General features: G+C 36.8%; 1 protein-coding gene across 33 annotated transcripts in view; it reads right to left on the bottom strand.

Moving 5' to 3' along the window:
- EPB41 (erythrocyte membrane protein band 4.1) overlaps nucleotides 1–25,155 on the bottom strand; it is a 158,874-nt gene that overhangs the window by 38,579 nt on the left and 95,140 nt on the right. For 12 of the 33 annotated variants that reach the window (XM_039334341.1, XM_039334344.1, XM_039334329.1 and 9 more), the window contains exons 6-17: nucleotides 20,700–20,775; nucleotides 19,728–19,946; nucleotides 19,330–19,417; nucleotides 17,944–18,096; nucleotides 15,137–15,234; nucleotides 13,303–13,475; nucleotides 12,600–12,716; nucleotides 9,173–9,384; nucleotides 6,334–6,390; nucleotides 6,171–6,212; nucleotides 5,437–5,499; nucleotides 545–724 (exon numbers count right to left, since the gene is read on the bottom strand). In XM_039334341.1, coding sequence (XP_039190275.1) covers nucleotides 545–724; nucleotides 5,437–5,499; nucleotides 6,171–6,212; nucleotides 6,334–6,390; nucleotides 9,173–9,384; nucleotides 12,600–12,716; nucleotides 13,303–13,475; nucleotides 15,137–15,234; nucleotides 17,944–18,096; nucleotides 19,330–19,417; nucleotides 19,728–19,946; nucleotides 20,700–20,775 — 1,478 coding nt within the window. The remainder of the gene's footprint in view (nucleotides 1–544; nucleotides 725–5,436; nucleotides 5,500–6,170; nucleotides 6,213–6,333; nucleotides 6,391–9,172; nucleotides 9,385–12,599; nucleotides 12,717–13,302; nucleotides 13,476–15,136; nucleotides 15,235–17,943; nucleotides 18,097–19,329; nucleotides 19,418–19,727; nucleotides 19,947–20,699; nucleotides 20,776–25,155) is intronic. The other 21 variants (XM_039334347.1, XM_039334323.1, XM_039334342.1 and 18 more) reach the window with 14 other exon arrangements.

Here is a 25,155-nt window from a genome sequence, read left to right as displayed (position 1 = left end):
TAATTAAATAAATATTATTATATCAAATCAAGCCCAGCAGGGATATTTTTACTGAAGGATAAAGAGCATAAGTTACCATGCTGGTTCAGTGTGGATTGGTAGATAGATATTTTTCAATTTCCAAGTCTAGGGATGAGGAAATTACTTGCCCTGTATCACCCACGACCCACCTGAGGTATAGTGGCTAAAGTTCTGGACTAGGAGAAGAAAGAACCAGGATCTAATTCTCACTTAGGCATGGAAATTGGCTACGTTAAAAACTCTCTCTCTCTCTCTCTCTCTTTCTCCCCTTCCCTCTCTCCATAATATTTTATGATAAGATTTCCAACCCCAACTTCCATAGTAACCTGAAAATTGGTTTTTAAAAAGTTAATAGCTCATCCAATATACAAGAAACGAGTAATTAAACACTTAAGCAACTTTGCTTAACCTTTTGTTTGCCTTTCTCCCCAAAGAAGAATTCCAGTTCCTAGAGAATTAAAAAGTGGTCTTATTTAGAACATCAAAGCCAAATAAATAATCAGTACTTCATATAAGTACTCACTCCTTCTACTCCTGTGGGAATCTGTCCGTTGATGTTAAGCGTTCTGAAAGGAGAATGAATAGAGAGGCGTTTGTCCCATTCACTTGGCTGTGGCTCAGGAACAGATTCCATGAAGTTTTTCTTCAGTTCACTGATGTTAGCATGATGCTTCTTTATTTCTTCTTGGGTTTTATCTAGATCCTATCAGTTTAGAAAAAAAATCCAACACAAACCACAGAAAGCTTTACTGAAGTGAATCTATCGCTTCCCTTGATGCTGCAGAAAATTAGTCAAGTCAATTCTTTCTTTTTCCCCTCAGAGAGATAAAATGTACTGGTTAGTGCAGGATATCCCAAATAAAGCTCAACATTGTTTGCAACATTATTTTTTTTTTATTAGACTAACAAAAATAAACTCCCAATTATTATTTCAGGAGTGGCAATCTTCTACCTTTAGAACAGTGTTTCTCAACCTTGACAAGTTTAAGGCATGTGGACTTCAACTCCCAGAATTCCACAGCCAGCAATGCTGGCTGTGGAATTCTGGGAGTTGAAGTCCACATGCCTTAAAATTGTCAAGGTTGAGAAACACTGCTTTAGAACAATTACCTATATTAAATTTCCAACACTCAGCACACATTATTAGAGTAGATCTATTCAATATTTTGGAGTTGATTCCAAGAAGGTGCTTCAGAACATGTACAAATGTATCAAGTAGTGTCTATATGCAAATGCTTAAACGAGATGCTTCTTTTCCTGGGACATTGTGGCTATCTTCCAGAATTGTTACACAATCACGGGAAAAGATGTGGTTAATTATATATATGCCTCCACATTCCAAAGCACTGTTTTGGAAATCAAATCTGAAACTTGTAGAACTGAGCCAAGGTGGCGCAGCAGTTAGAGTGCAATACTGCAGGCCACTTTAGCTGACTGTGATCAGCAGGTCAGCGGTTCAAATCTCACCAGCTCAAGGTTGACTCAGCCTTCCATCCTTCCGAGGTAGGTAAAATGAGGACCCAGATTGTTGGGGACAATGTAAATATATATATATATATATATATATACACATTGCTTACTGGTATACACCGCTTAGAGAGTGCTTGCACTTAAAGCGGTATATAAGTCTCATAAATAAATAAATAAATAAACTTAATTAGACACTTTAAAGTTTTAATCCTATATTCACAAGTGGTAATTTTATTAAGCTTCATGAGACTTCTTTCTGAGCAGACATATGTGTGATTTCTATAAGAGCCTTATTCAGTATCTTTTTATTTCTAATGTATACTGTATGATACACTAGTTATTAATCAAAACAACTTTATTATCTTTTCAGAAAATACTGCAGTAAAGTTATTTAAAATCCACACACAAACACACAGGCCAAAAGATACAATTTGCCTGTCATGGAAAAAAACTCAGTCATAGAATATGGAACTCAATTTGGCTCTTGTGCCTTTTTGCCTGCTGTTAATCTTATATCCAAAAGGCTTTTACCAGCTGCAGACATAACTGATTGGTGTGATATATATCCTTGTGATTATAGTGTTGATACCAAAATCCACAAAGATTAATCATTGATCAATATTCCTAAACTTAACCCTTGGCAGGAAAAAACCAAGAATGAGACTGCCAAATTAAGTGGACATAATTGACTACTGTATAAAATTCACTGGTGGGAAAAGCCATTTTAGTGAGCAAAAAAGGAACAAAGCTAATCAATTATTTTGGTTACCATTATCCAGGGTAATATGACTTCATTACTTCATATACTTGATTTACCTTTAATAAAATACATGAAAAAAATCCCATTTGGACAATACCATTTCATAACTCAGATTAGGGAGTTAATAGTTTTTATTAGTATCCATATCTCAGAAGCTTATCACTCATATGCTGGTGGATCTGCAAGAAAGGTTTGTCTATGGATACATATATGCATGTTTGGGGAAAGATATTTAATCACAAAATGTTCAGCCAGTGACCTTACTACAAGAATTGGACGCAGCCTGCACAGCTCAAGGAAGCTTTTCTATCCTGATGCTGCCACTCCTCAGATTGACAAATGTATCTTCAGAAGGTACATATTGAATCTATGGCTTTCCACTGTAATAATTAGTCTTTTTTTTTTAAATGACCTTTGTACTCCCAAACAAGGAAAATCTTTGCTTGGTACAATAAAAATCTTTGCTTTGTACAATAAAATTGAACTGCACACATTTTCATTTGAAAAATCCTTGGATTTTACCTCTCTGCAAATTCTGGGACATTTTCAGTCTTCTCTATTTCAAAATCAAACTCAATGTTCAATATAAGAATATTTGTGCAACATTGTCAAAAAAAAGGGCTATATCTCATTTTATACTGTTTATGTTTAATGTTTTTAAGAGTAATAACTCAGCTAATTTTTAAAGTTTTATTGAATAGGAGCATTATTCATTTTATATTTTCATGTATTTTAGTTTACCATCTTCAGCAAAAAAAAACTTGTCTGAATTAAAACAAACGATTTGTTAAAACAAAAGACCTTTCAAAAATATTATATAAAAAGGAAAGTCATCCTTCCTTTACTGCAATATTAAGAAAACAAAAGGTTGCCTGATAAAGAGTACAGGTTATGACCACAATCGAGACCAAAATTTTCAATTGCTAAGCAAGACAGTTGTTAAGTGAGTTTTGCCCCATTTTACGACCTTTCTTGCCACAGTTGATAAGTAAATCACTGGTTGTTAAGTTGGGAACATGGCTGTTAAGTGAATCTGGCTTCCCCATTGACTATCCTTGTCAAAAGGTCACAAAAAATGATCACATCACTCCAGGTCACTGCAACTATAATAAATACAGTCCAGTTGCCAAGCGTCCAAATTTTGATCACATGACCACAGGAGTGTGAAAAATAGTCATAAGTCATTTTTTTCAATGCTGTTATAACTTCAAAGAGTCATTAAATAAATGGTTGTAAATTGTGGACTACCTGTAAGTTACTATCAATTATACTACTGTTTTGAAGGATAGTGTGGCAATTTAAATATTAGACGAATATTGCAATCTTAAAATGACTGAAAAATATACCAAAGTTTAATTGTATCTAGTGCACTTTTAATTTCGTTGTCTTCATCTTATTGTTTGAAGTATGTAACTTTATGATTGGCTTCTTTGGACCAAAATTTTTCTATTTATTAGAATTAGATGGGAACAATCCAAATGCTTCATAAACAGAATAAAAAAAGGACAGGAAAAGAATAGTGGGTAATTATTACAATCAATCTGATTGTTCTTGCTGTTATTGATGATGGTCTGTGAATATCTGCAACAATACAATTAGGGTCAAATTAAATATATGAAAACAAATTAGAAAGTGGCATTGGGCTACATATTTATTCCAGAACCTGATATGATAAAATTACTACAAAAAAGAGGTAAGTGCTTTGGATTAAAAAAAAAAACTACCAAGAGTAGATAAGAAATTAAAAAGCTGAATTATAGAGGAATTAAAATGATATAGATGAAATATTAACTCCCTCTTGCCAGATCATCCTATGTTGACTGGATTATACACCAGATTAATTTTGCCCCAAGCTCTGCATTATAGCAAACTCAAAGCTATATAGCACAAAATAAAAAAATAGTTAGTACATTAAAAAAATCCTGACACCGCACAAAAATCTCCTATGCTATTTTTGAAATTGTGATTAAAAGATAGTAACACAAAAAAAACAGAATCAGTATAAGAAACACACATTCTCCGGTATCAGTAATATATGATTGGAATGTTCAGTATATTCAAAATCATGTTCAAATGAGGCAAAAATGCAGTGAAAGCAGCCAATCTCATAAATGTAACCAAAGAAATTGAAAATTATCACTTAGAATGACAAGAAATATCAAGTCAATTCAGTTTAAATAAAGTAAATGATCTTACACATCAGGAATGAAGTGATGACATTTTCAAACTTATTGGGAAATTTAAAGGGGAGGAATTATTCTGTTTAAATGCTGTTGAGAAACTGGCCACATTTCAGATGGAAGAAACAACTACATGGACTTTTTAACTATGGACAAGCTTAGTTTTCCCCTTCTTTGAAAATATAACCAGGGCTTTTTTTCTCATAGAACGCCCAGAATGGAGTTCCGGCACCTTTTTTGGATGGAACCTTATAGAATAGGCAAGGCGGGTTGTATGACATGTGTGAGTTCCAGCACCTTTTTTTTTTTTTTTTGAAAAAAAGCACTGGATATAACAATTCTAGTTTTGATATCAACAGCACTGATAGAAGTAGAGATAGTTTATGACATGCTACCTATATGTGGGATGTGACAAAAATACTCAGTGAGCATGTTAGTATGAGGACTAGCTGTAAATACCACTCATTCAAGCTCCATTATAAGCTGAAACAGTTGCTGAATGAGGTGGTCATTAAGCGAAGACAACCTGAAAAGCTTAAAAGAAAAGGCTTTGAAATTAAAACTGAGGATCAGGGTAAGTCTGTTACTTTGATTAAACTCAATATTATATAACTATTCTGGATTCTAGCCTACAGAATGGCATCACAAAATACGACTCAGACAACCTTATTTGTGTCAGTCATATAATTGCATGCTTGGAGATCGTTATGCATAGATAATCGTGTAATGAGTTGCTATGATTTAGAAATACATTTAAGTGAAGACTAATCCCAATCACATATTTTCAGATACCAAGAAAACAATGTAAACAGATAAGAAAAATGGTTGCATAATGTCACGTTTATTATGACATGCAAAAGCCTATTTCTAATGAAGTCATGCAACAGCATGCACACACACCTCACTCCAAAAATACAAATGCTATAGCAGAGGCGAAAAGAGTTTAGCAAAGAATGTAGAGGTCCAGGCAAATGCAACTGAAAGAAGCTTCAAAGTCATACAAACCTCCAACATTAAATTGCTATGTCTTATATAAATGTTTTCACCATCTAGTCTCTTTGATCTTTTCTGTGAAAGAAAGGGGAGGGACAAAAAAACACACACACACACACACAAAAATTAAAAAGGTTGTTCTTGCAGGTATTTGCAGATTGGAAAACGAAAAAGGTTAAACTAACATTCATAGAGCAATTATTTGCGAATGGGGTATAGTGTATGGAATCATAAGATCACGTGGAGAATATGAGAAATGTGTATGGTCCTGCTCATGAATGATAAAAAAATGTAATGGGTTCTTTTTAAAAAGACAGTTATCATGACTCCATCATTCTGCAAGCTGTTTTTCCACAGAGACACAATAGCTATGCAGAGCAGTGGAAGTGTCCTCCTGGCTCTCTAGTGTACATAAAAACATTTTTGAAGCTATTATTTGTATTTATTAATACAAATTTCAAAATTTAAATACATCTATTTGCTTTTTCTATTACAGTAATACTTGTTTTTTACTTCCTAAATTGTTGACTCCTCATAGAAAGTTTTGTGCAAAATAATTACGAAATGAGAAGTATAATTAAATAAACTTTTACTAATTCTTTGGCTAATTCTGATTAATTTTATTTACAAACAAGCATCAACTGATAAAAGCACAGGAAGAAAGCAAAATATTGTCTTTTTAAATATATTGCATATGCATGAGTGATATGATAATTGTTTTAATGGAAGTGAAAAAAACAGCTAACCTTCCTCATTCTTATCGGGTCTTCCTCTTTTTCTGCACGCTGCTGTTTTATGATAGTTTTTTTTAAAAAAGACAAAAAAAATGGGTACATTTATTTGGATTTGTTTTAGCCTTTTTCCCCCTTTTTCTTTTTAAAGAAAACAAAGCAACCTAACCAGACAAACCTGATTTTGGTCGCCATTTGTGCTGGGTATTGACATTTTGATATGCGTTTTCCCCACCTACATTAAAAAATAAAGTGGCAAAAACATTTTTTGTTAATAGAGTTTTGAAGATAGCATTTCTTCAAAAACTACCGTTTGTTCAAAAACAAACGGTAGTTTTTGAAGCATTATGTAAACATGCATTAATTAACATGCACTATTATGAAGACATAAACACCATACTTTATTAATGACAGTTTGTTAGTCCCATATAGTTATTTTATTCAGCATTTTGAATTTTCAAAACAATTTTATTATAAGTATAAATATGTAAAGAGGCTTAAAATACTTTATACAGTTATACACTTCAAAAAGTCTCTTCCAACTTTTTCTTATTTCTGACTGTGACGAGCTTCTAAAAATTACAAGAAGCATAAGAAAATGTCTACATTGTATTTAACTTGATTCTTGTTGCAATGAATGTTCTAACTCAGGGGTCTGCAACCTTGACAATTTTAAGACTTGTGAACTTCAGCTCCCAGAATTCCATAAGTCTTAAAGTTGTCAAGGTTGCAGACCCCTGTTCTAACTGAATTGGGGTGATGATTTGGAGCAGTAATTCAGGAAACAGATTAGACTGCAATCCATTCCTTACAGAGAAATTTGCTTAAAAGGGAATTATGCCGGTTTGACCAATGTAACAGAGAACAAGCACAGGGCAGGGTAGCAGGTTTGGAACAAGGAACCAAGAGATAAAACAGTCAGTAGAACATCAACTGAATGAGAAACTAGGTATCAGAGCAGAAGTAGCCAAGAAGACACTAATCAGAAAAAGAAATCCAAAAAACTTAGTGCATAAGATGAACAGAGGCAATACATTTAAGCTAAAGGAAAAACAATAAAAGAGTGTTAAACTAAACTGTTTACACAAACAGTCTAATAGAAGTGGAGAAAGAATGAAGGAAGAAGGTCCCAGCAGGGGAAATCTATCAATTCTGAATTCCTTTGTTCTTACACATATGGCTTTGGCAATCCTCATAGTGTAAGAATTGATTATCAAGAATATTAATATGCAGAGAAAAGGATCTAAGTTTACACACTGGTTTGATTTAGCCAGACATTTTGGTTACATGTTTCTTAAACATGTTTGCAAGTTTAGTGTTTGAATTGGGTGTATCAGTTATGCAGCTATTAAAGATAGGAGAGAATGCACACTTTTTTCATTTTTAAACAGTCCAAGGTTTTAAAACCAACATTAAAATGTTAAAATCTTGCTGAATACTAATAAGCAATGGCAGACCATATTTCAACTGTCAACTTTAATACAATATTATAATAAGATATTAGCCGAACTGAACAATACACATTCATTGTCAGTAAATCCCGCTGAAACCAATCAGGTGGTATTTTTAAATATAAGAATATAGGATTTAACTGCAATAAAATAAAGGAGGATTTTATTTAACCAAAATTAAATTTTAATATATTGTTTTAGACATTTTCATGCTGGATTATGAATAAGTTTTTCTATTTTTTTCTCTATTAAAGTCTGAGGAATGGAATTTGAAGAGAGAAAATCCATAGGCATCCATTCCAATTACTGTAATTTATATGTAAAAAATTTCAGGGCACAATGAAAAATCAATCAAAAATAAGAGTTAAAATATAGAGCAAGATAATAAAACATTACTAGCACAATAACAATGAATATAATGAACTCTTTAGATGCCAATTTAAAGGTAATATATCTAAAACAATGTCTCATTTCACATATTTAGGGCATAACACAATGCATGTTATATAACTTTTAGATTTTTGTTTGAAGAGACTCTCAAGCAAGTCATTTATATTATTGAAAGTTATATGCATATAGTTGGAAAATGTCTTAAATACGTATCCCTTCCTATTGATTTCTATTATTGATACATTGCATGATAAAGACATCTATCTTAATAATCATTATCAGTAGCTCTACTCCAAACTCTGAATTCATTTCCATCAATGACAAGAATTAACTAACTGCAGCTAAGCCATACTTTTGAAGAAATATGTTTAAGCCCTGTATTGACTTTTTAAACATTTGGATTCTTTTGGAGTTGGCACTCATAATAAATCAAATGAATAAATAAATCTATGTAATTAGGACAAAGTCTTAGCAATCTGTAATGAAATATAGAGACAAAATCTAACCTATTGAATAAGTAAAAGCAGCTCTAAGAAAATACATGAAGAGGGATTTTATAAGCACCTATTTTGAGTAATATATTTCATTAATCATTGATGATTAAAATACAAGTGACTATTCAAGCAATCCAATTTGCCACTTATAGTGTCAATCTGATAGACTTGCTCAGTATTCCTTCAAATTCCAAGAAGTGCAATGAATGAGTATAGAAGATTTGCAATAAAGTTAAAATATACTTTGAATAGAGTGTCAAAGAAGAACCAAAAGGCATGTGAAACTGTCTCTAACTGCAGCTAGAGATCATGGTCATTATGTGTGGGGAAAAAATATGACTACAAGTTAGTATGGTTTTAAGATCTCAGAATAGAATAAAAAACTATTGGAAAGCAAAGTTTAGGAAGTACACTGATCAACACATTCAGAATTATTTGGTTATAAGGAAATCCTGAAGAATGTTTGTCTTGAAACTTTCTTAGGTTGTAAAAGCAGTGCTTGGAAAGCAATGTAATTTGCCCTTTCACCTTCAGACTGAGACAAAACCAGAATAAGTGATAAATACTTTTACTGGCTGCCTATGCAAGTGGTTTAGCTCTGAGTGGGATCCAGCTCTTACCTTATTCTAAAACAAACAAAACCATCTTTACCAATAATGATAAAAATGGTGGACCATCCTACCTGAAATCCTTCAGCTGGTTCTGTTTTGGCTTTATCTTGCAAAGTTCCTTCAAGTTTTACTTCTTTTTTTACTGTTTCCTTTTCAATTTTAAGAACTGCAGGTTCTTTGCTGACAGATACGGCTGGTACAGTTGGCTCAGTAACATGGCTCTGAGCAATAGCTGGTGCAGATGTAGGCCGCGGGCTTCTATCAGGTGTAACCACTGCTACTGCTAAGAAGAAATAAATATATCTTCAGTTATAGTACAGAACAGAATCAAGAAGAAAGCCACAACACTGCAAAAGAAAGATATGCAAAGCAATTGGCATGTCTAAAGCAGAATTTATTTTAAATAATGCATGAAGAAAAATGCTAAGGAAAACATTTAATACCACCAAGAGCTGCACATTTAACGTTAATGAACAACACACTATGTAAAAAGCTTTTTTATTTCAAGAGTCACTGTATAAAGTAGGTAACTGGTGAAAATAATTATCACAGACAATATATCATCATCTAATTACTGCTATTTCTCATAGTGATAAATGCAAAACAAGATCACTTGAGTTACTGACAGGACATAAAATCCTTATCAGCTATAAAGATTATTTTAAAAAAGTATTTTTGTTTCAAAGGGTGGCCCAATCGTAATACTGGCTGCTTTTTTCAAAGCAATTTTCAGTTACTGTATATCCTATGTTGTGAGAATAGTGCAGAATAGTGCAGAAAAAGCCCAGAATGCATGACAACAGTCTTTAACAGCTTTCTTTCTCTTAAATGGGACAGTGAAACACAAGATAAATTACATCACCTCTAAGATGCAACAATAAATTCAGACTGGGTCCTAAGAAAACTAAAGGCAGCAAAAGAATGAGCAGCAATAGTACTTCATGCTACTTCTGTATTAATTTATTTCACACACTCATTACTATTGCTACATTGCCTCAAGTTTGAAATTAGAGTACACATTTCATCCATCAAGTATACTGTACGTGATCAACGTCAAATGATATTACTCAAGCTAAAAAAATTACCTTTGATACTATCTCTTCCATATTTTGTTTTGGTTCTTTAATGCTGAACTGGCACTACTAAAGTCTCCCTAATTCCCAAATGTATGTAGAGATACTCCTCAACTTATGACCACAATTGAGCCCAACATTTCTGTGGTTAAGCAATAACTGAGTTTTGCCTCTTTTTACAACCTTTCTTGCCACAGGTGTTAACTGAATCACTATTAAGTGGTTGTTAAATGAAGCTGGCTTCCACGCTGTCTTTGCTTGCTAAAAGGTGAACCCATGACACTACAATAGTCATCAATTCATGCCAATTACCAAACATCCAAATTTTGATCATGAGATCACAGAGTTGCTGCAAAGTGTGAAAAACGTTTTTCAGTGCCATTGTAACTTTGAACAATAAAGGAGAATATTTGTAGCTCAGGGTTGAAAGAAGGGGTCTTTTGGGCTCTCTGAGCTTGTTTTCTCGCAGATGTTTCATTACATTATCAGTAACATTATCAGTGCTGATGATTTTAACTAATTGGGGTAATGAAATGTCTGCAAGAAAACAACCAAGCTCAGCGAGCACCAAGGACCCCTAACTTTGAACAGTCACTAAACTAATGGTGTAAGTGGAGGATTATCTGTACTTCACTTCCTTTTCCTCAGTATGTATTTATATTCCATGCTACCACTTATAGTTCATGCTCATTCACACTGACAATGTTCCAGAAAAGAGAAAAACAGTGCAAACCACATGCATACTATCAAAATTAAACTAAACCTTATATAAACTCTTTTAGAACAACTTTAATTATGAATGGCCCCTTTCACAATTTCAAGTTTATCATATAAATATATTAAGTTTCCTGGAGTTCTCTACCCATTATCATGTGTCATACTACTGGTAAGTATTGATTGCTATAATAAGTTTAGTGAATTATTAGATAAATCATAAAGAATGAATATTAGTCACCAAAAGAAAATATATTAGTAACAAAATATAAGTTGTTACTGAGATACCTGACTCTTCCTGAATAGTTTCAAGTAATATCGATTTTGGCTCTAGATCCTGCACAACTGATTTTTCTTCTTTCTCCTCTTCTTTTATTGTACTTATGTCTAGAACATGTATAGCTATAAAAGTTACGAATGCATTTTAAAACTTCAAAAATTAAAAGAGAATTACTGGGAGCAAACTTGTAAATAGAATTTTGTCTCTTCTTCCAAGCTCACTCAGTTGTGTCTAGCTATTTTTGCATGTAAATACATGCATAGACACATTGCTCCATGTTTTTTTCTGTTAAAGCAGTCATTCAGCTCTAAAAAAGATGTGACTGCTTCAAAGATATGAAATGAGCTTGCAATCTGTCTTTAGATTAGATCCAAATATAAACAATCTAACTGTTCTACTTGCTTTCTCTATCCAACTTGATAAATGATTCGCAAGTACTGTGTACAAACTATAGAATGCAAATTTAATATCTAACAACATATTACAATTCTGAAGGTTGCAACTTGTCACCATTCTGTTACCTGAACACACCAGAAGAACAAGGGGCATGCGTTTATATAGATAGTATCCTGCTTTGTTTATAAAAGGATACTACTCTCCCATTAAATTTCTTCAGTCTTATAATATGAAATGTTAATAATATACACAGAAACTGATACCAATTCTCAAAAATCTGATTAGACATCTGAATTATACAACAGGAAATATGTAAGAATAATCCTACTTCATCTGAATAATATTAAAATAAGCTATTTAACAAATTGCTCTAAATATGTCTTATCATTAAGAATGACAAAATAAAACAGCATTGTGAAAGCAGCAAAACTGAGACTGAATTTAATGCCTTAAATATGCTCTGAAATGTGTGTCAGAAGAAATCTAACTTGCTTTGTACAGCTTTCCTAGCCAGATTATACTGTTATAGACAAGCTTAATGTTTTTAAAAATAGGATGAAATCCTCATGAAAAATAATGCTTTAATTACAGCAAAAGAAACCCAAAGATATCCTAATTTTGAATATAACTTTAGGACTGCATAAATGACATTTCCAGCACAGAAATTACAAACTATCCATACCAAAGAATACAGCTGCCCAGGGAGATTGAACAACTCTTTTGCAAAGGTTCTCCTTCATTCATCTGACACCTTAGATCCAAACTATTTTCTGAAGCAACTGAGATTTGTGGCTCTATTATTGATGCAAGAATTTAAGTACTAATATACAGGGAGGGGCTTTGTTTTCAAATTATTGAGAACTCATTTTATTCCTTTATGAGATTGGAGGGGGGGGGATTTCCTGGTAGGAAAAATATACCCCAGAACATGTGAAGCATTTCAGAATCAGGTAAGATGTCTCCGCTTGCAAAAGGATAGAAAAAGCACCGCAGAGACAAGGACAGAGAGAGAATCAGAGCTACCCACAGTGATACCTGGCTTCTCCTGAAATTGTTCCACAGGTTCTGATTCTGGAACCCCAACCAACACCACATCCTCCTGCTTCTCCTCCTCTACGAGTTTGAACTGAATTTTTTGAGAGCCACGTTTAGCTGAAGAAATTGTGCACATGTTAAGAATATACAAAACATTGTATATAGGAAAAAAAGTTGCTAAATTTCAGTTTGGATGCAACTGCTTTGTTAATTTCTTCAATTTTATATTCATCTGCCTTCAGTTAAAATTATCTCCAAATTTGAAATGGTTCTTAAAATTGACAATTGTTAGCTATATTAGAAGAAGCATTGTTGTGTTTAAGGAAGATTTAAAAGCTACTTTTATGAACATTTTAAAATTATTTGTCTTCATGTTATGTCACCAACATGGAAGTCTTTTATGAGGCATTCACGTTACATAAAAGGAACAATGAGTCACATAGGAGATCATAGTTATTTCTTCATGATCCCCAGAACGTGGCAAAGTAACAGAGTTGCAGTAACCAGGGAATGGTAAGAATCAGATGTCAGTTTTCAGTTCCACATTTTTTTTTCAAATTTCCCATGTGAATCTAATAACACTTTTTAATCACTTACTACACATTTAAGAAAAATATTACTGCAATCCAACTCAGTAGAATCCATAAAAAACCAACTTAAGACTGGAACTTATAATAAAGAAGAGAAAGTTCAGGGTACTCACCACCATCAAGGCTTCTAGAAGCACGTTTACTTGCTGTTCGTTCAAACTGTGGTGCAGGTCTATCTATGAGGGCACTAGCCTGTCTGGTCTGAGCTTGTGTCCGGCCACTGTAGCGAAATTTAGAACCCAGCACCAAGAATCGGCTCTTGGGAAGCGCTTCAGTTGATGTTAATCTAAAAGATACATGCATATTCTAATGGTATTAATGTATAACCCAGGGATATGATTCCAACTCAAATAAAATGACAGCCACTCAATAGTGAGTGCTATCTTAATTGTATCATTATTTTATTCACCTATAAGTGCCATTCACATCCATCAGGAGGAAACCCAAGGCACACTCTGTCTACTTTTTAAAGGTAAATATAGATCTAAATGAGATTTTGTGGAATATGTGATTGCTACATTTTTTTGTTTTCTAAAATTTCTGTTTTCCAATTTGTGAAAAATATTTACAGATTTGGCTTCACTGATTTAATAAGAGAATTTCTCATTAAATTCCCCCTGTGTAAGATTGCATAGGACTATAGTTTCCCTTATAAAATAAGCACAATTTATATTAAATTCTGGGTAAGAAATTTTAAAGAATCCCCCTTTCCAGTTTTCTATGCTTAGCTAAAAAAGGCAAGTGTCTGACGGAAGAACTAAGAACTCTCAAGAGAACAGATTAGGTTGTACAGGATAATTGGTCTGATCAGTGAATGCTTTTTTATTTAGAGAAACTTTGGAAACAGGGGCTACCTCCATTACTTCATTCTGAAGTAATGAATCATTATGTACAACAAATTAGCTCATTCTTACTATGAGAGAAGCTGACTATTTACATTTAGTTATTCGTTTATCAATATAGATAACACTTGATCAATTTTATGCTATTCAAAGCTTTGTGCTCTTCCCCTCAGCTACTGTCAATGTACTGGCCTCTGCACCTGTTACTTTTTACTATGGTTTCAGCAATAAAGAACAAGCCTCCCAATCATCCCGACACTTCTGTTTTTCTCCCCTTAGCAACTAATTTCCTTGACTATTTCCCACTTTTATGCCATCACCCACCATTCAATCCACTTCTGCCTGAAGCAACTGCTATTTGTTCCATGTCAGTAACAAAAGTTCCATTTCATTCTAAAAATAGGCAAAATAATTTGAAATACAGGTAGTCTTTGCCTACTTATGTTAATACTTGAAAAAAAATCACATGACTGCAGTTTTTTAGAGTCAACAGTCCAGTTGCCATCATTAAGTGAGGACCATATGGGTTGCTAAGTGAGGACTTCATGTAACAGTGACTTGCAACTTCCTGCTGGCTTCCCCATTGACTTTGCTAGTCCTAAGCTCGTGGGAAAGGTCACAAATCATGATTACATGACAGCCGGAAACTGCAATGGCACAATCGTGAATTAGCCACCAAGTACCCAGATCACAATCATATGAACATGAGGATGCTACAGTGACTATTAAGTATGAGGATCAGTTGTAACTGCTATTTGTTTAGCACCACTGTAAATTTGAATGGTCACTGAACAAGTGATCAATGAGGACCGACCATATTTGTATCTTGATTAGGACAAGGACTAACAATACCAGCTGTTCCATGCTTGGGATGAGTTGTGCATCCCTTGTGAGGACAAAGAAGAGTCTTTGCTACTGATATTGACCTACTTTCAGAGACAAATACTGGGAAATCAAAGCCACCTGCTACCACTAGCCATTGGCCAATTAGGATTTTGGAGGTCTGAAGTATGAGACCACATTTGATCTCATCCAATTCAGATCAGAAGTGGATTTAGAAACACCATTTCTTAATTAGCCTGCAATTAAAAATACAAATGCAAACCTGAAAAATGTGTGATGTTCAACACAGACTTTCCACAATTTCTTAGCTGCTCGATAACTAGGAAGTTTGAATCCAATAGTACTTTCATATTGTTCATGCTATGGAAAATAGTATAGAGCAAATTTGATTGGCACAGAAGTTATCACTGGATTAAATTATTTATTACATTAAAAAAATAATTGAATTTTTAAAAAGAAATAGCCATTAAGAACAAAGCCAGTAAATTTAATTTAATTTAAGCTATTATTGAAAAAGTTACCCAACATCATCAACTAAAGAAAGCAAATTACAAAGGAAATGAAAAAAAAAAACAATGGGGAAACAGGGGCAAAAGCCTTGAAAAAATAAAACAGTGAAGGAAGGAATCGATCACTCTCTCTTGGCTCACCTCACACAATTGTTGTGGGAAAAATAGGAGGAGGGAGGAAATAAGTAAAAATATAGAAAATAAAGTATAACCCTAAAAATCATTTAAAAAATTTTTCAGCTATGTGGCTGCATTGAAACTATAATGGTTTGATTGCATAAAGTAGCTGTTATAGGAAACTGAATACTTCATTTTTACCATTTAACGAATCAAATAGCTTATGAAAAGTTACTCCTTCCATTAGGATTAAAATAGATACAAACTGAAATTGTTTAAAAATACCATTTCTAAAAAGCATTTTCCCAAAGCAGAAAAAAGCAATATGATCTTACATTAAAATCACAACATGGCTTGGTCAAATTTTACTACAAGATGACATGTTTTTTTAAATGCTGACAACAACACAGCTATACTGGTAAAATATGTTATAATCAATAGAAATATGTATATCATGGAACATATATATCTGAATCTAAAATGAATTTTTAAACTTCAAAACTACTATAATAGCAATATCCACATCCTTATTATAGCAAGAACTCTGAATTCATCCAAGACATGTTCATTTGATATAGACTGAAGTATGTCTAATATAAAATGCAACAAAGCCACATATCAAACCATCTGCACTATTCAACCCAGGCCCAAAGACATTTTCTTATAAGAAGCATCAAAGGAAGTAAGTCATAATCTACCAAGATACAGTGGGGCAAAAAAGTATTTAGTCAGCCACCAATTGTGCAAGTTCTCCCACTTAAAAAGATGAGAGAGACCTGTAATTGTCATCATAGGTAGACCTCAACTATGAGAGACAAAATGAGAAAACAAATCCAGACAATCACATTGTCTGATTTGGAAAGAATTTATTTGCAAATTATGGTGGAAAATAAGTATGTGGTCAATATCAAAAGTTCATCTCAATACTTTGTTATATATCCTTTGTTGGCAATGACAGAGGTCAAACGTTTTCTGTAAGTCTTCACAAGGTTGGCACACACTGTTGCTGGTATGTTGGCCCATTCCTCCATGCAGATCTCCTCTAGAGCAGTGATGTTTTGGGGCTGTCGCTGGGCAACACGGACTTTCAACCTCCTCCAAAGGTTTTCTATGGGGTTGAGATCTGGAGACTGGCTAGGCCATTCCAGGACCTTGAAATGCTTCTTACGAAGCCACTCCTTCGTTGCCCGGGCAGTGTGTTTGGGATCATTGTCATGCTGAAAAACCCAGCCACGTTTCATCTTCAATGCCCTTGCTGATGGAAGGAGGTTTGCACTCAAAATCTCACGATACATGGTCCCATTCATTCTTTCCTGTACACGGATCAGTCGTCCTGGTCCCTTTGCAGAGAAACAGCCCCAAAGCATGATGTTGCCACCCCCATGCTTCACAGTTGGTATGGTATTCTCTGGATGCAACTCAGCATTCTCTCTCCTCCAAACACGGTGAGTTATGTTTCTACCAAACAGTTCTACTTTGGTTTCATCTGACCATAGGACATTCTCCCAATCCTCTTCTGGATCATCCAAATGCTCTCTAGCAAACTTCAGACGGGCCTGGACATGTACTGGCTTAAGCAGGGGGACACATCTGCCACTTCAGGATCTGAGTCCCTGGCAGCGTAGTGTGTTACTGATGGTTGCCTTTGTTACGTTGGTCCCAGCTCTCTGCAGGTCATTCACTAGGTCCCCCTGTGTGCTTCTGGGATTTTTGCTCACCGTTCTTGTCATCATGTTGACCCCACGGGGTGAGATCTTGCATGGAGCCCCAGATCGAGGGAGATTATCAGTGGTCTTGTATGTCTTCCATTTTCTAATTATTGCTCCCACAGTTGATTTATTCACACCAAGCTGCTTGCCTATTGCAGATTCAGTCTTCCCAGCCTGGTGCAGGTCTACAATTTTGTTTCTGGTGTCCTTCGACAGCTCTTTGGTTTTCACCATAGTGGAGTTCGGAGTGTTACTGTTTGAGGTTGTGGACAGGTCTTTTCTACTGATAGCAAATTCAAACAGGTGCCATTAATACAAGTAATGAGTGGAGGACAGAGGAGCCTCTTAAAGAAGAAGTTACAGGTCTGTGAGAGCCAGAAATCTTGCTTGTTTGTAGGTGACCAAATACTTATTTTCCACCATAATTTGCAAATAAATTCTTTCCAAATCAGACAATGTGATTGTCTGGATTTGTTTTCTCATTTTGTCTCTCATAGTTGACGTCTACCTATGATGACAATTACAGGCCTCTCTCATCTTTTTAAATGGGAGAATTTGCACAATTGGTGGCTGACTAAATACTTTTTTGCCCCATTGTATGCATGATTGTGGATAGATTTTTGTTCAACATCCGGATTAAGTTGTTATTTGAAAAATAGTTTATCCTTAATATTTCTCTAAGATAAGACAAATGCATTCAATTAGAATGAAGATAAAATTATTCCATAACCTACCTCACCAGGCCGGATCTTAGTAAAAAAGCTACTGCGCTTGTAAGAGATCTTCAACACTTTGGGCCAAGGAAAACGGTTGATTCTCAATTTATCTTTGTAGACAAGAAGACCACTGGAACATACTCCTAGTGTGATGTCTACACCTTCTAAGTCCTGTGGAAAAAAAAGAAAATAGGATATAATACTCATACGTTCTTATTTCAGCGTTTTAAAAAAATATTTTAAAAAATTAAAAACAATAAAAGATCATACAAAGTAAAGTCAGAAAAAGAGAAAGCGGAAGAGATAAAAAGGAAAGGATAAGGACATTGTTTAACTTTGGTTAAACAAACAATTTTTTACTCCTTCCTCTCAAGCAGGCTATGTCTCATCCTCCCCTTATCTATGATGTCATTTCTGCTTGTTCAGAGATGTGCTAACGCACCATCCTCATCAGAAGTCTCCTTAACATTAAAAATGCTTGACCCTATCCATGACTTCTGCACTAGTTATTTTTAATTTCTTCTATATACTGTTTTCTTGACAAAATCCTGACCTGGGTAATATGCTCTCTTCAAATACAGTTTTCCATTAAATGTTCCATATTTTTATTACATTAGCCTTGATCCAACAAGATAAATATAGTTTCAGACACAATTGTTTGCCTTCATTCAAGCATATTTCCTCCCCCCCCCCCACCAAATAAAAGCTCTCTCTTCATAATTGTCAAGTCATTTTTCAATGTTTTCACCAAGGGCAAAATCCCTCCCAAAAGTTCCTAAATTTAATCCAGGACTTCACTGTTTGTACATGAAGCAACATAAAAACAGAAAAGCATTATGGAAAGGGCCAACTCTATCTCTTCTGGGAAAGCTGGGAAACCATCCTTCTCTGAATTAGCTCTACATTCTTTTTCTTTAGAACACTCAAGAGCATAGACAGATGGGTGCTAGAATTAGTATGGTTAGATTATGCGCAGGATTTCAGAATGTGTAAAAAGACAGATTCTTCCCATCTCCCATACTCTGGGGCCTGTCTATTAACTAGTGGCATCTGGTGGGTTCCACAAAGCAAGCTTTCTCTGTTACAGCACCTGTTCTTTCGAATGCTACACCTCTGGATTTGGAGAACCCCAAACCCTGCTAGTATTTTAAAAATTTTTGAAGATCTGGCCCTTTCCTCAGACATGGAATCTGGAGGTTAGGTGAATCTATTGCAGTAAGTTTTTATTTGTATTATTATTGGAATTCAGCTTGCTTTTGGTCACCCCTATTTTCTTTTTTACTTTCTTATTTTGCTTATTCAGTTTGTTTGATTTTAATCCTACCTTTACCAACCAGAGTTGCAATTGGGTGTGATATATAAGTAAAACATATAAAAATATTATAAACAAATATATTCTCTTACCTTGGCTTTATGAAGATCAACTCCATACATCGACAGCTTTTTAGCATTCTCAAGAAACTCCATATCAGCCTGAGCTGGACTCATAGTTCTATAAACAAATAGGTGCCAAAATAGCATTTTAGCAGCACTTAGAAGGTGTCCTGAGTCCACTGAACCATGAAAATTTAATTAAACTTGTTCACCATTGGTTGAGTTCACCCAACATATTAAGTTGATTTTAATTTTTAATTTTCAAGAATAATTTACTTTGACTTATAATGATAGATTATAACCTAAGTGAAATCAATAATTATCACTGTATCCATGTTTTAAAGATATTCATATTTCTACATACAAATGCACACACACTACTTTAATTGGTTATACAACACTTGTTCAATGACAGGTTTAATACTCACCTGTATGTTTTATGTAATTCTGTGATCTTGTCTTCTAGTTCTTTTGTCTGGTTTGGGGCCAGTTTAAATTCACTGACATAATCTGCACCATGTAGATCTATATCATAGTCTCCTAACTCAGATTGGATTGTGTAGGAACCCAGCAAAGCTAACGTAGCAAAGGAGCAAGGAAGCCGCCCATTAATAATATCTTTTCTTAACTGGAGACACAAATAATACCTGCAAAATACAAACATCATACCAACGAATTCAAAGATTCAATTGCATCAATACCCAGCAAAGCACCTCTTCACTTGCAATGTCTAACTAAAAAATCTACCAGATGGATTGAAAATTATTTCAGTTTTAAAGAAAGCTTCCTAAAACCAAGTATTACTTGTTTTTGGCATACACATGATAAAAGATAAGGTTGCTCACTTTGTACCTTATGGAATAAGCACAAAATCAGCATTATGTAGCAGAATATTATTTTCTTCTGTTATATGCAGAAGATGAATTGTCAGGATACAAAAATAGAATTCTCTTTCTCAAAAAAGGAGGAAATGTATAATGAAGCCAAGTTCACCATTAAACCAACATTATATCTGTCTTCCAAGACTGATGGGTGCATTAAACTGTTTTACCTATTCCCCTATAATTGTGTCCTGATTGCATCTTTTCTTGCAGATTGAGGAGCACCAGTTAAGGCTTCTCTTATATATTTTATTTATTTATATTTATATACATATCTTATATACGCATTACCCAAAACCAAGTATTTTAATTTCATGTTTTTATTTTTTGTACTAGTAAATCTTTGAAATGCATTTTTTATTAGTTTAGGATAGTATTACTCGATCTTAAAAACTTTAAGATGTATGGATTTCAATCCCCAGAATACCCCAGTCAGCATGCTGGTTAAGGAAGAGCTGAAATCCACATATCTTTAAAGGTGTCATGGTTTAAAAATAGTGATTTAATGATATCACAAACCTTGTTATATCCTCTGTTAATTGTGCTGGGTCTGGAGGATAAAACTTGACATTGAAAGTGAAAATCCATGGACCTCCTGAAATTAAGTGAGATTTTTGGTTAATTTGCAATAGTCTGCAAATTATTAAATTATCATTCTTATCTTCAACTGACTGAAGAGCTAACAGACACTGAAAGGGATCTGGAAACCACAAGATCTCCACTCCTCCTTGACCAAATTCATTTCCATCAGTTTTGCTATAATTTGCTCAGAAGATATGGAAGTAACACATTATAAACATAAATATTCTAAGCAAAAATTCTCCAGTGTATTATAGACCAAAAATAAAATTACAATAAAACAACAAACCTAGAATCTCTCTGCCTTTAAAAAGAAGTATCTTAATCCTATGCCTACCAGCTATAATATCACAACTTCAATTCCTAAAAATTAAATAAAATCACATTCAAGGAGTCAACTAAATGTATATCATGGGCTTGTACTCATAGACACCAATCTTTTGTAAGGAAAACAAAGACCAATCTGAACCGGAGGGGTCACAATTCCAAGAACTAGCTTGACAAATGCTACATTGCTGTTGAAATTGTACTTTTTTTTTCTTTTTACAATCCTGTAATCCCTTTATTTGGAATGGAGTCAGGGCAACTGAATGGAGCTGAGTGTTTACTGGGTGGTTGCCCTTATTGATGCCTATGTGGTGTTCGCAGCAGATATTTTCTCTTTGCACCCTGATAGAGAAGGGGCGTTGTCTTACCTGAATGCCTTTTCTCAGCATGAGGAATGTAGAATCCACAGATGGGTTGATTTAGTCTTCTAGCCCAATCAGACCAAACAATCAAAGTTGCCACGCCTCTGCAGGGTCTGACCATGCCCCAGTTTCGAAAGGGCGAAGCGAATGATTGTGTGACGTGATGGCTCCGAACTGCTGACACTAACCTAACTGCTAGTAATGATCAGGGAGGGGGTGGATTCTACATTCCTCATGCTGAGAAAAGGCGTTCAGGTAAGACAACGCCCCTTCTCCAGCATGTAAAGGAATGTAGAATCCACAGATGGGACATACCAAAGCCCCTTTGATCCCACGGGTGGGAAGCAGGTTGGTTAAGTGTCGTTGCTGAAGTGGACCACTTGTTGTAAAACCCGACGGCCAAAAGCGGCCTCTGCGGAAGCAAACTTGTCGAGTTTGTAGTGGCGAATGAATGGTGAAGGGGACGACCACGTAGCCGCCTTACAGATGTCCTCTATGGATGCCTGAGTCTGCCACGCGGCCGACGTGGAAGCGCTACGAGTAGAGTGCACTATCAGGCAGCTTGGGACAGGTAAAGAGTAAGCCTGGTAAGATTGAGAGATACAGTCCTTGATCCACCTGGCTATAGTAGAGGAGGAAACCTTCTGTCCCTTGGAAGTTGAGTGGAAAGAGACAAACAATGCCTCCGATTTGCGAAAGGAAGCTGTCCTCTTAATGTAATGACGCAATGTCCTACGTACATCTAGGTAATGCAACTGCTTTTCTAGTGTGTGAGAAGGATTGGGACAAAAATTTGGTAGTACAATGTCCTGAGCCCGGTGAAACAGTGTATTCACCTTGGGAATGAATGAGGGATCTAACCTCATCACCACTCTGTCCTGATAGAAGGTACAAAGGTCTTCCCTAACTGAAAGAGCAGCCAGCTCTGACACGTGCCTTGCCGACGTGATGGCTACTAGGAAGGTCACCTTGTGGAACAAAATGTGAAGAGGACAAGACCTTATAGGTTCAAAGGGAGACCTAGTGAGTGCCTGCAGAACCCAAGGTAGTTCCCAAGATGGATACCTGTGTACTACCGGAGGTCTGGTGTTGGAGACTCTTCATAAAGGACCGGACCCTGGGATGATGGGACAATGGAGTGGTGTTGGCACAGGTGAATACCGTGGAAAGAGCGGCCACCTGTCTATGCAAGGTGTTGGGCGCTAAGCCCTTATCCACTCCATCCATGAGGTATTCAAGAATCACTGGAATAGTGACAGAAGAGATAGACAAACCCTTATAGGTACACCAGTCACAGAAGTTCTTCCAAGTGGCATCATAGATCTGGTTCGTCGCCGGCCGTCTGGAAGCTTGGATCATAGCTATCACCCTTGAAGAGTAAGATCCACACATCAGGAACTGGCGCTCAGATGCCAGGCGGCTAGTTGTAGCCACTGCGGGTCCGGGTGGTGTATGAACCCCTGCGTTAGAATTATCCTCTCTGGAGGGATTTGCCGGGGGGGGCATGGCAAGGTTCACGAGATCCGCGAACCATGGACGCCTCGGCCAACATGGGGCCACAAGAACTAGCTCCGCCCGTTCCTGTAACAGCTTCCTGATGATGGCCGGGATCAAAGGAAGGAGTGGAAATGCATATAGAAGGCCCGCCAGCCAAGGGCTGCGGAGGGCGTCTGCTCCCTCCGAACCCTGGGATGGGTACCGAGATAGAAACTGGGGAATAGAAACCGGGGAAGCTGGGCGTTTGTCGGGGATGCAAACAGGTCGACTTTGGGCCGACCGAAACAGTGAGTTATCTCCCGAAAGAGACAGGGATGTAGACGTCACTCCGAATGATCTATCGTAGATCGACTCAGAAAATCCGCCTGGTCGTTTTCCACCCGAGATGTGTTCTGCCTTTAGGGACAACAGATTCTGTTCCGCCCATGACCCCAGACACTGGGCCTCGGACATTAGAATCCGTGATCGAGTGCCGCCCTGCCTGTTGACATGGGCCTTTGCCACCACGTTGTCTGTCAGAACCAGCACGTGGCGGCCCGCCAACTTCTTGTGGAAATGGCAAAGTGCTAGGTGTATGGCTCTCAGCTCTAACCAATTGATATTTTTCTTGAGATCCTGTTGGGACCACCGCCCCTGGGCGAATTGGGATTGCTGATGTGCCTCCCATCCAAACAGACTGGCGTCTGTGGTCAAGGTTACCCGAGTCGGTTCTCTGAACAGGGATCCTTTGGACAATGCTGGGGACAACCACCAGATGGGGGACGTGAGTGTCTGTGGTGGGACTTGCACCCTCTGTGGAAAACATGCTACACCCCATTTCTGGTAAGGGAGTAGAAACCACTTCAGTTGTCTCATTTGAAGCCTGGCCCAGGGCACTATGGCAATACATGAGATCAGTTTCCCTAACAGCTGTGACAGTAGGATCAGGGTTACACATTTCTCCTTGCGCACCCTGGTGACCATCGTACCTATGCTGAGCTGACGCTCCTGAGACAGGAAAACTCAGCACTGGTTGGTGTCTATTATTGCGCCTAAGTAGAGCAAACGGTTTGCTGGGTTCAGATGGCTCTTTGGGAAGGTGATCATAAATCCATGATCCTGGAGTGTCTTGATCGTCAGTGCCACGTCTGATCGGGCGTTCAGTGCCGAGGACAACTGGATTAGGATATCGTCCAAGTAGCACTGAATGCAGACTGGTACCAACCTGAGCTGTGCGGCGAGAACCGCCAGGATTTTGGTGAAAACCCTTGGAGCGGACGATAGGCCGAATGGCAGGGCCCTGTGCTGATAGTGATGGTTGGAATACCTGAATCTGAGAAAACGCCTGTGATTTGGATGTATGGGAACGTGCAGGTAAGCTTCTGTCAGATCTATGGATGTAAGAAAGTCCCCTGGCCGAATATTGCCCAGAATAGAATGAAGAATTTGCATCTTGAATTTTTGGTAAATTAGGTACCGATTTAGAGCCTTGAGGTCTAGGATCGCCCTCCATCCTCCCGAGGCCTTTGGTACCACGAATAGGATGGAGTAGAAACCTAGTCCCCATTGATCTGGGGGTACCCGCTCTATTGCCTCTATGCTTAACAGATGATGAATGGCCTCCTCCATGAGACCTTGTTTCATGGGATTTCGGGATAGGGGGCAGGAGATGAAGCGCCGAGGGAGGAGTGTGAGGAACTCCAGAGACAGTCCGTCTCTGATAGTGGTTAGAACCCAATTGTCCGTGGTGGTGCTTTCCCATTTGTGGTAGTGCCAGTCTTCTGCCAATGGGGGGAATCCACCTCAAGTCACGTTGACTTTCGGGAAGGACGACCTCCTCTGCCGCGAAAGGGCCGCTTAGCCTGGAATTGTGGCTTTGGCTTGTCTCTGTAGCCAGACCGGTCCGATGAGCAGTCCGGCCCTGCTTGAAAGGGTCAATACCCGCTCCAGGTAGCTCAGTCTGAGCCAGACTTAAACGAAGGACACCGGTTGTATGGAGAAAAACGTCTGCCCGTTTTTTTGACAATATGAGCTAGTACCTTCAACTTTTCTTTGTTTTCAGTCAGGTAAGGAGTGAGAGCCTCTCCAAAAAGGCGACCCTTTTGATATGGTGCCGCAGCTACTCTCCATTTGTGCCTGGTATCGGCCTTCCAATTTTTTAGCCAGAACAACCGGCGTGCGGCCACGTTGGAAGCTATGGCCTGAGCCGAATATTTGGCCGACTGCAGAGA

This window comes from Crotalus tigris, unplaced genomic scaffold (genome assembly GCF_016545835.1).
Source record: "Crotalus tigris isolate CLP2741 ecotype Arizona unplaced genomic scaffold, ASM1654583v1 scf7180000017628.32516253702:7417878, whole genome shotgun sequence".
NCBI lineage: Eukaryota > Metazoa > Chordata > Lepidosauria > Squamata > Viperidae > Crotalus > Crotalus tigris.
The sequence above is the reverse complement of the archived record's forward strand: the minus strand, read 5'-3'. Positions and strand labels throughout refer to the sequence as shown.